The 14,395-nt window shown below is 39.9% G+C and overlaps 1 protein-coding gene across 7 annotated transcripts in view; it reads right to left on the reverse strand.

Moving 5' to 3' along the window:
• Positions 1-7,116: 7,116 nt before the first annotated feature.
• Positions 7,117-14,395, reverse strand: part of NAIP (NLR family apoptosis inhibitory protein) — a 42,214-nt gene continuing 34,935 nt past the window's right edge. For all 7 annotated transcript variants that reach the window (XM_010816709.4, XM_059878856.1, XM_015459053.3 and 4 more), the window contains 3 exons: positions 13,992-14,078; positions 11,638-11,802; positions 7,117-9,684 (listed from right to left, as the gene is read on the reverse strand). In XM_010816709.4, coding sequence (XP_010815011.1) covers positions 9,311-9,684; positions 11,638-11,802; positions 13,992-14,078 — 626 coding nt within the window. In that variant the 3' untranslated portion in view covers positions 7,117-9,310. The remainder of the gene's footprint in view (positions 9,685-11,637; positions 11,803-13,991; positions 14,079-14,395) is intronic.

Raw genomic sequence — 14,395 nt, forward strand, 5'->3', positions numbered from 1 at the left:
AAAACTATATTAAAGACATTTTGATGCAAAACTATTTGATATAAGGTAGATCTGTATCCCCTCTAGAATCCTCATGATGTCAAAGTATCTTTTCAGCAAATACTTGTTGGTTGGTGGTGTGGAAGGCAAAACACACCTTTACAATAAAGAGATCCTTAAGGGACTTCCCTGGTGGTCCAGTGGTTAAGAATCCGCCTTCCAATGCAGGGGATATGGGTTCAGCCCCTGGTCAGGGAATTAAGATCCCTCATGCCACAGGGCAACTAAGCCCTGAGACCCAACGCAGCCAAAAATAAGTAAATAAATTAAAAAATAAAATTTTTTAAAGAGATATCCTTAGAATCAGAGATGAAATTTTGTATCACTATAGACAATCAGACTTGCTTTTTGATTTGTGATACAGTAAGGATCAGTTTAGTTCAGTCACTCAGTAGTGTCTGACTCTTTGTGACCCATGGACTGTAGCACACCAGGTTTCCCTGTCAATCACAAACTCCTGGAGCTTGTTCAGACTCACATCCGTCGAGTCAGTGATCTCATCCAACCATCTCATCCTTTGTCATCCCCTTCTCCTCCAGCCTTCAGTCTTTCCCAGCATCAGGGTCTTTTTCAGTGAGTCAGTTCTTCACATCAGGTGGCCAAAGTATTGGAGCTTTAGCATCAGTCCTTCCAGTGAATATTTAGGACTGATTTCCTTTAGGATTGACTGGTTGGATCTCCTTGCAGTCCAAGGGACTCTCAAGAGTCTTCTCCAACACCACAGTTCAAAAGCATCAGTTCTTCGGCACTCAGCTTTCTGCTTCTGTTAGGTCCATACTGTTTCTGTCCTTTATTGTACCTATCTTTGCATGTAATGTTCCCTTGGTATCTCTGATTTTCTTGAGGAGATCTCTAGTTTTTTTCCCATTCCATTATTTTCCTCTGTTTCTTTGCATTGATCACTTAAGAGGGCTTTCTTATCTCTTGTTGCTATTCTTTGGAACTCTGCATTCAGACGGGTATATCTTTCCTTTTCTCCTTTGCCTTTCACTTCTCTTTTCTCACCTGTTTGTAGGGCCTCCTCAGACAACCATTTCGCCTTTATTTTACACTTTTGGTCCATATTCATCTATATTTTGATACGTTTGTCATCAGTATTTTGTGCCTGTGTGTGGGTGTACATATCCGCACTTAACATCACATTTTTAATGTTTTGACACATTCTGTTAGATTGTTTGTATGCTATGTCACTGTTCCTTTAGTTCAGTAACCTTTGGTGTCTTGATAACATTAGTAAATACCTTCTTTTATATAGTGCTTGATTCTCTTCTGTCTTAGCCTTAAGGTAACTTTCTGTGCTGTGACTCTTAATAAAAAGTATGGACATTATGATTCTTGGTGGATATTTCTATGTTACCTTGAAAAGCAAATTTCAAAAAACATCTTTTCCAAATCGATGCATTCCTGGGAGGGGTATTTTTAAAATAATATAAATCCTCACACTTAACTGTGTAGTTGCCTATATTTCATTCTTCGATTAAAGTCATTTTTATTCAATTAAAGTTCTTTAGCTAAGTGCTAAGTCTAAAAAGGTGAATAGAAAGATTAGGCAAGGGGTGAATTGGGTTGAAGTGTTCCAGTCAGAGAACATACAAACTGGAGCATTAGGACAGTGTGTTTCAGGGCCTGCGTTAGCCCAGGTGATGCCCCTGTCTCTGATGCTACTCAGCCTTCTTACGCGTTCCCCGTCTGTGTTAGTTCCCCTCTTCTGTTTTCTGCTTATTTGTCACTGTATATTATCCTTATTATGTGTTTGTCTTCCCTCCATTGTTAGCGATAAGGCACTAGACCCCATTCTCCATCATGTCTTCAGTATCGGGCACAGTGTTTTGAAGTCTAGGTGGGCTTAGAGCATAGACTGGATGGAATGTCAAAGAGGAGAGAAAGTAGTGAATGGGAGTGAGATTTCAGAGTTTTTTCAGGTCAGATTTTTTTAACCCGTCATGAGAGGTTAGGCATCAGTTGTTTCTTTCATCTTTTTCTTGGCTGTGCTGGGTCTATTGCTGCATGCAGGCTTTCTCTAGTTGCGGTGAGCAGAGGCCACTCTTCACTGCAATGTGCCGACTTCTCATTGCGGTGACTTACCCTGTTGGGATGCATGGGCCCTAGAGCATACAGGCTCGGTAGTCGTGGCCCATGGGCTTAGTTGCTCTGCAGCATGTGGGGTCTTTCCAGACCAGGGATCAAACCCATATACCCTGAATTGGAAGGCGGATTCTTCATTTTTTATTTCATTTATTTGTTTCGGCTGCATCGGGTCTTAGCTGTGGCGTGTGGGCTCAACTGCTGTGCCGTGTGGGTTTAGCTGCCCTGTAGCACATGGGATCTCAGCTCCCTGACCAGGGATGGGACTCAGGTCCCCTGCGTTGGAAGGCTGATTCTTAACCACTGGACCACCAGGGAAGTCCTCATTTTAATAATTTTGAACTGACTCTCTCTGTCGATTTTGTTCTCTTTGCTTTTATGGACAGAAAAATGAAAAGGTCTGAATTTTCAACTGTGATCAAAAAAAGCTTATAGGAAAAAAAAAGATTACAAGGATGGTGTCTCTAGACTTCCATTAACACTTCTTGAAAGATAATCCGGTATTTTGGACAACAGAATAGAAATACTGAAGGATGGTGTAACACTGATGTTTATTTCACTGCTAATGATTTATTTCATCATCCTTTCCAGTGATTCCATCCTTTCATGTTCTTATTTTTAGTCTTTTTTTTTTTTTTTTTTAAGCACAGCTCGAGGTCATTGGTGAATGTGTTATCTGTTGCTCCATAACAAATCATCCTAAAATTTAGCACCTTGAAACAGCAGATATTTATTTATTTATCTCTAGTTTCTATGGGTCAGAAATGCAAGGGCAACTGAGGTGGGTGGTTGTCCTAAGACTGCAAGGCATCAGCCTCAAGGCAATGATCATCTCAGAGTTCTGGGGCTGGAGTGGCTGCTTCAAGCCCCCCCTCATGGTTGTTGTCAGGAGGCTGTCTTGCTCTTTGGGACCCTCCATAGGCAGCCTGAGAGTCCTCACAAGCAGATAACGGTCGGCTTCTCCAGAGTGAGTAACCCAGTGCAGAGTGATCAACACCCCATACACTTTATGGCTTGGTCTCTGAATCACACACCATCTCTTTCACCTTTTTCTATCCTTTTGACGAAGTGCAGCCCACAGCCAATGGGAGGGGATTAGATAAGGGCAGGTATCACTGGGGACTCTGTTGAAGGCTGGCTACCACAGTGAGTTAAATCCTGAGATGAAGACTAACAGAATGTTTCAAGTAAGGGATAATTAAATCACTAAGATTCTACATTGTAGATTTATGAAAGAGTCCAATAGAGTTACAGCTTAACTGCAAGATAGTTTTTTTTTTTTTAATAAAGTAAAATTTTTTATTTATTTTTTAAATCTTTGTTCTTTGGCAGATCGCTCAGAGTGAGTCCTGAATCCTTATAAATAGTTAGAACTGCTTGAATAAGAAACTCAAAAATGGGAATTCCCTGGTGGTCCAGTGATTAGGATTTGGTGCTTTCACTGCTGTGGCTTGGGTTTAGTCCCTAATCAGGGAACTAAGGCAAGACTCAGCCAATAAAAAAAGAAAGAAAAACAAACACAGAAATTAAAATTGGACCCAGATGATATACTCAGGATTGATTTCCACTCTCTGCTTTCCATACATGTTTTTAAAAATGTCTTCCTATCTGTTATTTATTAAAATGGACATTTCAGGACCATAAATTTTTCTCTGAAAATTTAGTTGATTCTGTAGAATTCTTGTTTTCTAGATATTCCAAATTTCAAAATTGTTTTTAATTCTAGAAATTTTTAGTAAATTTTAATTTTAGGTAGTTAGGTTTAATTTCTGGTTTTATTGTTACTGTAATTGTAGAATGTCATTTGTGTTGGTCTAATTACTGTTCTTTTTAACACATAAGTTTTATCATTGTTTTTAATATGTCTTAAATTCTGTTAGGACAAATCAGATACCAGTGGTCCTTAAGATTTTTTTTAAAGAATACTCTTGTCTATTCCTTCAAATGAATCTCACAGTTTGTCTAAATACCTAACTATCCCATAAAGATTGAAATTAGGATTACATTGTCTTTTACATTAGCACATTTTTATTCTAGTTTTATTTACCCTGATGACAGTGTTGCTGTTTTCTCTCTTCATGATTTTATATGAAAATAGGTTTTGTTTAGATTCATGATTGTATTTAGGTTTTTTATCTTTCAGATTCAGGTGTAGCTCTCTCCCAAGGAGATGGTATTTTGATGTGCCCTGGTTGAAGTGAACAAATGTTTCATCATTTTCTTCATGCACACTTGGATGGGTGCATGTCATCTGCATTTCCCCTTGTTGCATGTGACTCATGCTTAAATAAACAGATATTTTAAGGGAATAATCAGTTTGAATAACTGAACAACGGAAATATGATTAAAAGAAACTCAAGGTCACACACAGTGCAGAAAGTCAATCCATCAAAATTGCAACTGAGCCCATTTGTATATTGTAACTTTCTTAGTAAGTATGTTAAGCTTTTTATTAATGCCTTTAAAAATAAATAACTTTTTAAAAAAACTTGACTATCTGAATGCTTTTCTTTGGAATACATATGGTAAGTTGGAGCCTATGGAAAGATGTAAAAAGAACAACTCAGGCTTTTTTGGGTAAAGGATAGTATTGTAAAGATACAACCAACTGTAAAACAGTGTTGCTGATAATCCAAGGTTAGGGCAGAAAGCCTGTCTGAAGCTGAATGTCAGAGGACTGGGCCTGGCTGCTTGGGCGCTAAGCCTGTGTTCTGTTGCTCCGAAGTCATACTGTCATTCTCCTCCAGCACCTTTTCTTGCCTGCCTGCCTGCCTGTCTCCTAGCCTCCTCCACACCTTCCTCACGTACCCTGCCTGACATGATTGCCCAAGCCGTTGTCTTTACCACCGCCTTGCAGTTCCATCTGCCATCCATTTGACTGTATCTATGTGAGTCTCTCTGTTCAAACTCTCTAGAGAGGTAGAACATAATACTGGTTTAGTTCAGTCTAAAGCACTTGTGTCCATAGCCTGAGATTCTCCCTAGTCCATTTAGCTGTGGGAGATGTTAATATGATAAGTGCTATTTCTTTCAGAGGTTTTGCTTGGGCAAACTGCATGTGCCAAGCATATTAGTATTTATTGAATACATAAGTGAATATTCAAGTGATTGATAAGGAAGCTTTACAGAATTTTTTGTACAGGGTAAATAGAGTTTCATCATTTTTCATAACAAGCACCTAATATATTAATTGCCTAAAATGTGCCAGGTTAAGTTTAGTTCTGAAGGTAGCTTATTTGCCTTGTGAGAGTTTCGGATGTTACCTTCCTTAACACCTAATATGGTTGGAGAGTAGTTGTACATTCAGGAAAGTCATTCATTTCAGCAAATAGTTACTTGGCTTTGTGTGAGGCACTCTTCTATGTGCTTGGGAACAACACAGATGAATGTTCCTGCTTACAGTTGTGGGAACTAGCTAGTAAGCAGGTGAAATTTATAAAGTAGCAATAGTGATTCACGTCATAGAGGAAAGGGAAATAGGAAAGGGGGTTGGGCAAATTGGGATTGGAAGCAGAGACACTTGTTTTAAAAAAAGAACGGGGAACTCCTAACTGAGGTGACATTTGAATAGAGATCAAAGAAAAAGAGCCATTCATGTGTATAGAGAAAGAGCTTCCCAAGCAAAGAAAATAACAGGTGCAGAGGCCCTAAGACAAGAGTGTTTACATGTTCAGGGAACAGCAAAGAAACCAGCTTGGCTGGGCTGGAAGTAAGCAAGGAGAGATGAAAGAAATGGAGGTAAGAGAGAGGTAGCCAGGGGTCAGGTCATACGTAGACCTTTGCAACGTCTTCAACATTTCTTGGAGCTAGGAATTCATTGGAAAGTTTTTGAACCAAACGTATTGTGTGATCAGATGCATTGGAAGAGGCTTCTGGGTGAGTTCCTTGGTGGTCCAGTGGTGAGGACTCTGCACTTCCATTAGAGGGGCACGGGTTTGATCCCTGGTTGGGGAACTAAGATCCCATATGCAGAGTGGTGTGGCCAAAAAATAATTTAAAAAAAGCTTCTGACTGCTTTGTTGAAAATAGATGAGAAGTTTCAAGAAAGAGCAGGCTGAGTAGGACTTGGATCTGAGTGTATTTTCCAAGTAGAGCTCAGGGTTTGCCAATAGAGTCCATGTGGAGCTGGAAAGAGGAGTCCAGGATGACTCCCACGGTTTTTCGCCTGAGCAAGTGGGAGAATTCTCCAGCACCACAGTTCAAAGGCACCAATTCTTTGGTGCTCTGCCTTCCTTACAGTCCAGCTCTCACAACCAAATGTGACCACTAGGCAGACCACAGCCTTGACTATTTGTCATCAGAGTGACGTCTCTGCTTTTCAACATGCTGTCTAGGTTTGTCATCACTTTCCTGCCAAGAAACAATCGTTTCTGATCTCATGGCTGCAGTCACCATCCGCAGTGATTTTGGAGCCCAGGAAGACGAAACCTGTCACAATTTCCACCTTTTCCCCTTCTGTTTGCCATGCAGTAGTGGGGTCAGGTGCCATGATCATAATGTTTTTAAAATTTAATCTTAAGCAGGCTCTTGCACTCTCCTCCTTCACTCTCATCAAGAGTCTCTTTAGTTCCTCTTCACTTTCTGCCATTAGAGGGGTATCATCCACATTTCTGAGGCTGTTGATGTTTCTCCTGCCTATCTTGATTCTAGCTTGTAACTCATCCAGCCCGGCATTTCTCATGATGTGCTCAGCGTATAGGTTAAACAAACAGGGTGACAGGAGACAGTTTTGTGGGCCTCTAAAAATGTAAGAAATACTCTTAGCTCGTAGTCTGTAGTCTGTGGCCATACTTTGCAGCTCTCTGCTTTCCAGGGTTGGGGGGTTTGCTATATGTCCTGTGAGATCTTAGTTCCTGGAGCAGGGATTGAACTTGGGCCCTTGACGGTGAAAGCAGCCCTAACTACTGGACTGCCAGGAATTCCCACTGCCCCCTGCTTTATACTGGAAGTCCTTAGCAGAAGCTCTGGACAAATAATTTGCATGGAGTCCTGTTAGTTTTGTAAAGTATCATTTTTAATAGTACATGTATATAGTGCAGAATTCAGATGATTGTATGTAAAGTAAACGTCCCTACCCTGCCCACTATCCTGCCCCTCTCCCTGAAATGGATCATTAATACCAGTTTCTTGTGTATTTAGGAAGTTTTTCTGTGACAGGATGAACCTGAATACATATGCTTTCAATCTTAAATTTAACTAGGTTCTTTTTCCTTTAGGTCAGAACTATGAAATGTAGTAAGTAACACTTGTACCACTTCGACGTTACTGCCTTCATGTCCAAATCCAGCCTTCACTGCGTGCTCTGCAGTAGTGGATCTGGACCTTGGAAATACCCCTGCCTCGTCAGCAGGAACCGTGAAAAGCTTCACAGTAGAGGGTGCTGTTGACAGGAGGGGCACGGGCCTACCTCTGGGTCCAGTGTACCTCTCCAGCAGGTATGTGGAGCTCATGGTCTCTACACCATGTGCAGCACCTGGCTTCTGCAGTACCTGGTGGCCAGCATCACTTAGCACCCCCATATAGAAGGCTTCCTCTGGCACCCCCAAAGTTTCTAAGCAAAATGCTCCAAGCTTACACCTTCTTGGGTTGCAGCTCTTTAATTTAGCCAACCTTTGTTGTCCAGGGCCGTGCCTTCTCTCTTGAGGTCCAGACCTCAGTCCTGGGGTCAGTCCTTTGGGTGCTCTGTCACATCCTAATGTGAAAAGCCAGTAGGCTATTCCCTATGTCCATGCTTGGAGTAACAAGTAATCCTTGTTACTCCAGTTGCCTATTACAGTAAATAACTCTTAATAGTAAACTCCCCAAGTTACTAGGTGGTTTCTGTCTCCCAGTTGGACTTTGATACAGTACTTAAAACCTTTCTGATTACAAAAGTATTAGATATAAAATCAGACAAGAAGATAGCCCTTCTCAGCTTCCAGTAATCTCACTCTACAGAGCAATTATTCACGTGGTAATGCTAAACTAATTTTATATTTTAAATACAAAACAGGCGCTTGTAAAACAAAAAACAGTACAAAAAGGAAAAAGGAATGCCTTCCTATCCCTTTTCTAATCATTTAAAATGGTTACCACTGTTAAAATTTTTCTTGTATATTCTTTGCAGAAATTCTTAATGCATCTAGAAACATGAGAGTACATTTTTTAAACAAATAGAATCATAACCATATATACAGTCCCTATGTTTTGTGGTAAAAATAAAAATTACTGTAAAAGAATGGTTGTTTTCCAGCTTACACTAGCATTATGAATTTGGAATGGCCTTCTAGCCATTCAGAACACTACACTGATTAACTAATAGTGAAATTTTGGACACAGGCACAGATGTAGACATTGACATCAGATGTAATACCTGATATGATACTAATATATATATAATATATATATTATATATACTATATATATTATAATACTATATATAAAGTCACTGACAAAATATTCTTGAGCAAAGTGGATACATAAGACTTTAAGGCCATTATAAATGTATACGTTAGATTCTCAAACATCTAAAAAAACATTGATACTCAGTATTTTCAAAACCGCAGATTTAGCTAATTTCCAATGATGCTAAATTCTAAACTACTTTCTGCTTCTACAATAACCACTGAATCAAAGGGCTCTAGAATATGAGCATTTGCCCTAAATCCTATTTCTTCTGCAATAGATAAAAGGAAGGTATACATAAACCCTGCCACACTAAATTAAATGTACAAAAACAGACACTACAAGGATTAAGGAATATCTCTTGTCACACCTATGTGTGAAACAGATGCAGTCCTTAAATTAGCCATTTTGTAATAACTTGAATATTCCTTGCATATTGTGGCTTTACGATGGATACACCATTCTTCCCACCCCTCCCTGTGGCTTTGTTACCGTTTACCGAAGTTAGCCTGAAAGCCCTATATGACCTGAGTAATGAAGAGTTGGATGTGTAAATTTGATTAAAGGGCTGATCTTTGATTGGGGAGGATCATTTAGGGACTTCAGAGTCACTGGTAATACTCTGTTTCTTAAGCTCAGTAACAGGTAAGCAGGCTGTTTGGGGTTTTTTATATTACATGCTTTATGCATTTTACTCTTTTGTATGCAGCATTTAATAAGTTTTTGGATAATTAATATTATTCAAAATTTTATCCAACAGTTTTTAGAATTACTGACAAAAATTTTCTTGATTTAGTAGATTTTAGCTAATAGGTTCCTGAATGATTGGAGAGAATGGCAGTATCCATTTCCAGGAAAGGATGAAATGTTTAGACTGAGGGTGCTTTTTTATTGTGGCAGTAAGCAGTGTGATGTCTTCTGCATCCAGGAGCCAACTTAACATGTTAAGTCTCAAGAGGCTTGGCAGCCGTAACACACATTGACTCAAAGACTTGACTGTTGCAGCCTGAACTTTGATACATTCTTTGAAATGCCTGGAAATAGTTAACTCTTGCAAGCTAGGCAGGTTGTCCAGTGTTTGAAAGAAGTTTCTGTATCCTTCCTCTGTAATCTTGTGGTTCATTGAAAAATCAAGATGCTTGAGTTTCTGGAAACCTCCATTGATTGCTACCTTGGCTATAAATATAAAAGCAAAATATTTATGAGAACAGAATCATAGGGACTTCAATTTTAATACTGGTAGGCTAGATTATTTTAACACACCTCTTCTCCCACCATCACTTAAAATAGAAAATGCCCAATTTTAATAAAAATATATAAATTTAATAATACATTAGATTTACTTCTAACTGAAGTAGTAAATATTAATAAATTACATTTTTAAAAACTATATTTTTATAAGAGACACACTCTAAGCGTAAGAACATAGATTAAAAACAAAAGTGATACATCTCTAAATAACTGGTGTGGCAAAAAAATGAACGACTAAAATTAGAAAATATTTTGAACTGAATGAAAATATGACACTAAAACTTGTGAGAGAGAGCTAAAGCCAAAGTTAGTGCTCTAACTGTCCACCTCGGGACATTAGGACATTAAAAGGAATGAAAGAAGAAAGAATGAATTTAGAACAAAAATAAAAAGCAAATTATATCCAAAGAAAGTACCAGGGGATAATAGAGGTAAAGGCAGAGATAAATGAAAACTGTGTAGGGAAAAAGGCACAGGAGACCATCCTGCGTAGGATTCCATGACGTATTTTCAGAATGGGTAAAATTAATCTATGGTGAAAGAAAGCAGTATAGTGGTCACTTTTGAGAAGGACGGGGAATGTAGTGTCAGAAGGGACACAAAGGAAGCTTCTGTAATGTAATAATCTATATTGTAGTCTAAAGAGTAATTGTTAGCCAAGTATAAGTAGCAAGACTGTTCACTTGAAAATCCATTAAGCTGTATACTTAATTTTGTACTTTTCTTTATGTGTATTAATTTTCAATTAAAAAAAAGGATATGCTGGGCTAGATGAAGCACAAGCTGGAATCAAGATTGCCAGGAGAAATATCAATAACCTTAGATACAGATGACACCACCCTTATGGCAGAAAGAGAAGAAGAACTAAAGAGCCTCTTGAAAGAGGAAAGTGAAAAAGTCAGTTTAAAACTCAACATTCAGAAAACGAAGATCATGGCATGCGGTCCCATCACTTCATGGCTAATAGATGTGGAAACAGCGAGGGACTTTATTTTTTGGCTCCAAAATCACTGCAGATGGGACTGCAGCCATGAAATTAAAAGACGCTTGCTCCTTGGAAGGAAAGTTATGACCAACCTAGACAGCATATTCAAAAGCAGAGACATTACTTTGCCAACAAAGGTCCGTCTAATCAAAGCTATGGTTTTTCCGGTAGTCATGTATGGATGTGAGAGTTGGCCTGTAAAGAAAGCTGAGTGCCGAAGAATTGATGCTTTTGAAATGTGGTGTTGGAGAAGACTCTTGAGAGTCCCTTGGGCTGCAAGGAGATCCAACCAGTCAGTCCTAAAGAAAATCAGTCCTGAATATTCATTGGAAGGACTGATCCTGAAGCTGAAACTCCAGTACTTTGGCCACCTGATGCAAAGAACTGACTCATTGGAAAAGACCCTGATGCTGGGAATGATTGAAGGTGGGAGGAGAAGGGGATGACAGAGGATGAGATGGCTGGATGGCATCACCGACTCAATGGACATGAGTCTGAGTAAACTTTGGGAGTTGGTTATGGACAGGGATGCCTGGTATGCTGCAATTCATGGGGTCTCAAAGAGTCAGACACGACTGAGCAACTGAACTGACTGATAAAAAGGAGTATACGGAGGGTATGTGGCCAGCTGTCTGAAACACTACAGGTTAAGAGTGGACTTGAAGGTTTGTATAGTCTCAAACAGGAGGCTATCTTTTACTCCCAAATCTGACCAGAATGAACCAAAAATCCACAGAACATTAGAGGGAACATTATGATAGAGAAAATGAGGAAGTGGGAAATGGGTTGAACATTTTTAGAGAGGAAAATGTTTTTATAGACATTTTGCAGCAGAAAGCTTGAGTAGTACCACTGGCTTTCATGTGAGCTGAGTTTATCTGAGGGTAGCTCACCAATTTCTACCACGCTGTCATCATCCAAAGTCTTGAAAAACTGGAGAACTTGGAGACACTGAAGATGCTGACACTGCTGGATGATCAGTTTGGCCATTTGATGAATCCCATCCCCAGTGGGAAGGATCAATTCTTCCAGGTTATTTAAAGAACCTAAAGCGTAGGCTAATCAGAAGAGACAAAAAAAAAAGAGAAAAAACTATGTTCTGTGTTCCCAAATAATTGTAATCCAAAGCATCAAAATCTATACATTCTAGGAAGTTCCATGTAGCATAGAGGCTGGAGAAAGGGGTCAGCCTACACCTTGATCTTCATTGCTGCCTCTAGACAACCAATCTTCTGTCCTTCCCCAGTCAGCCTCCTGCCCTGAAGTCCCAAAGTTCAGAATGGGCTTCACATCCCCATTTCCTTTTTTTTTTTTAAACCACTGGACTGTCAGAGAATCCCCAACTATCTCCTCTTTCAGACCAAAGCTTCTACTGGACTCTCTATTAATGCCAGCTCCTCAATGCTTTTAGCCCCCTTCCCTTCTGTGATGCTGTCATCCTCAGTGATTTCTAGTACTAACTTCACAATCCACCACTCTCATAACTTGCCTTTTCACTTTGATCCCTCCTGAGTGTGATACAGTTTAGATCACTTGATCCCCAGAAAGTTCTCTACTTCTGCGGCCTCATACCTGGACATGTTTTGAACACTTTCTAGCATAAAACCATGTAGCAGGCTTTTCCTTTCGCTGTCCCAGTTCTTACATCAGCCATTTCTTCAAGGACCCTGGTTCCTTTTAGGGAGGCCAGTATTTAGAAGTCAAGATCTGGGTAGTTGGTATGCTCATTACTACTAGGGTACTTTTGAGTCTCTGTTGACTGAGCTGAGGGATGTATATACACGTATGTATAGTGAGATATACAGATATGCCCATATCTACCTATATAGGTTAAAAACCACAAGTCCACACCAGTATTTCCAATTCTAATTTAAGACCTCAAAGTTCCTTCTAGCCTCCCCTTGTGGGCTTCCCTATTTGCTCAGACAGTAAAGAATCCGTCTGCAATGCAGGAGACCCAGGTTCAATCCTGGAGTTGGAGAAGACCTCCTGGAGAAGAAAACAGCCACCCCCTCGGCCCCTGGTCTGGCCTCTTCGGCCCCAGCCCCCACGCCCCTCCCCTGCACACACAGCTGCCTCAAAAGATGGACAAAGGGGAAGGAAGAGACCCAGGTGCTCCTGAAGTGTGCTGAGTTTGATAGCACTACTGCTGTATGCGTCTCTTCTCTACTGACTGTCCTTGTATGTTCCTGGGTTAAAAGTAAGACAACAAGCTCCATGTCACCAAACTGTGACTCTGATTACAGTTCTGGCTGCCCAGAAATGGAACCTTAAACTAGTCCCTCAGGAATGGACCAATCAGCATCTGCCATCCCCATCGCCTAAAGGAAAGTAACCTTGCGATGACTGACGGGCATTTTTGCCTACTTTAAATCATTTGTCACTGCGCCCTTCTGCCTATAAAAGTCTTTCATTTCGTACAGCTCCTCAGAGCTAGCTCCCTTCTGTCTGCTAGAGTGAAGGCTGTCTGATTCAGAAACATTTTTGTTGGAAAAAAATCTTAATTTTTAAAAATACGCTTATCTTCTAATACCTGTTAGAAAAATTTCCAGAGCACACATGGTTATTATAATCATAAAAAAATAAGTAGAAAAGGTAGTTTCTATAGTTACCATTTTGTTAAGTCTAGGTGTTCACATAGAGTGTTCATAACTTTAAAAGGTAGTTTTCCCCATATTCTGGAAAACTTTGAAACAACAGGCATTTAACTTGTTTGGGATGGATACCTGGCAATAAAATTACATAGTGCTCTGGGTGTTCATTGTAAGGACTGATGTTGAAGCTGAAACTCCAATACTTTGGCCACCTGATGTGAAGAGCTGACTCATTTGAAAAGACCCTGATGCTGGGAAAGACTGAGGGCAGGAGGAGAAGGGGACGACAGAGGATGAGATGGTTGGATGGCATCACCAACTCCATGGACATAGGTTTGGGTGAACTCCGGGAGTTGGTGATAGAAAGGGAGGCCTGGTGTGCTGCGGTTCATGGGGCCGCAAAGAGTCAGACACGACTGAGTGACTGAACTGATAACAAATAGTCTAAGAAATGAATTGCTTTAAGAACATTGCTTTGAAAGACATAAAGTGAAATCAAGGCATTTGGAGGGTAAAAGTTGAGCAGCACTATCCCTCCCTCCTAATGACCAAGGGCAGCTAAAACATTGTAATTTATTATAGCTAATGCAAAATAGGATTTTGTGGAGGGAAAGGATCAAGAGTAAGTAAAAGGTACTGTGTTATAAACATACCAAATTTTTCAGCTGTTTCCTTATCTGGAATATATTGGATCCCAAGTTTTAATATCTTCAGAGAAGTAAAATTTGGCAAGACAATGACTATAAAAGGGAAAATTAAAATTTAGTTATGTCAGCTACATTTCTTATACCAAAAAGTAATGTATTTATAGAGTATAAAGGGGCTTCCCTAGTAGCTCAGTTGGTAAAGAATCCACCTGCAATGTGGGAAATCTGGGTTCGATCCCTAGGTTGAAAAGATCCCGGAAGGAGGGCATGGCAACCTGCTCCAGTATTCTTGCCTGGAGAATCCCCATGGACAGAGGAGCTTGGCAGGCTGCAGCCCATGGGGTCACAAAGAGTTGGACATGACTGAGCGACTAAGCACAGCAAAGAGTATTTCAAAAATGATAGAAATT

Source organism: Bos taurus, chromosome 20, assembly GCF_002263795.3.
Source record: "Bos taurus isolate L1 Dominette 01449 registration number 42190680 breed Hereford chromosome 20, ARS-UCD2.0, whole genome shotgun sequence".
Classification (NCBI taxonomy): domain Eukaryota; kingdom Metazoa; phylum Chordata; class Mammalia; order Artiodactyla; family Bovidae; genus Bos; species Bos taurus.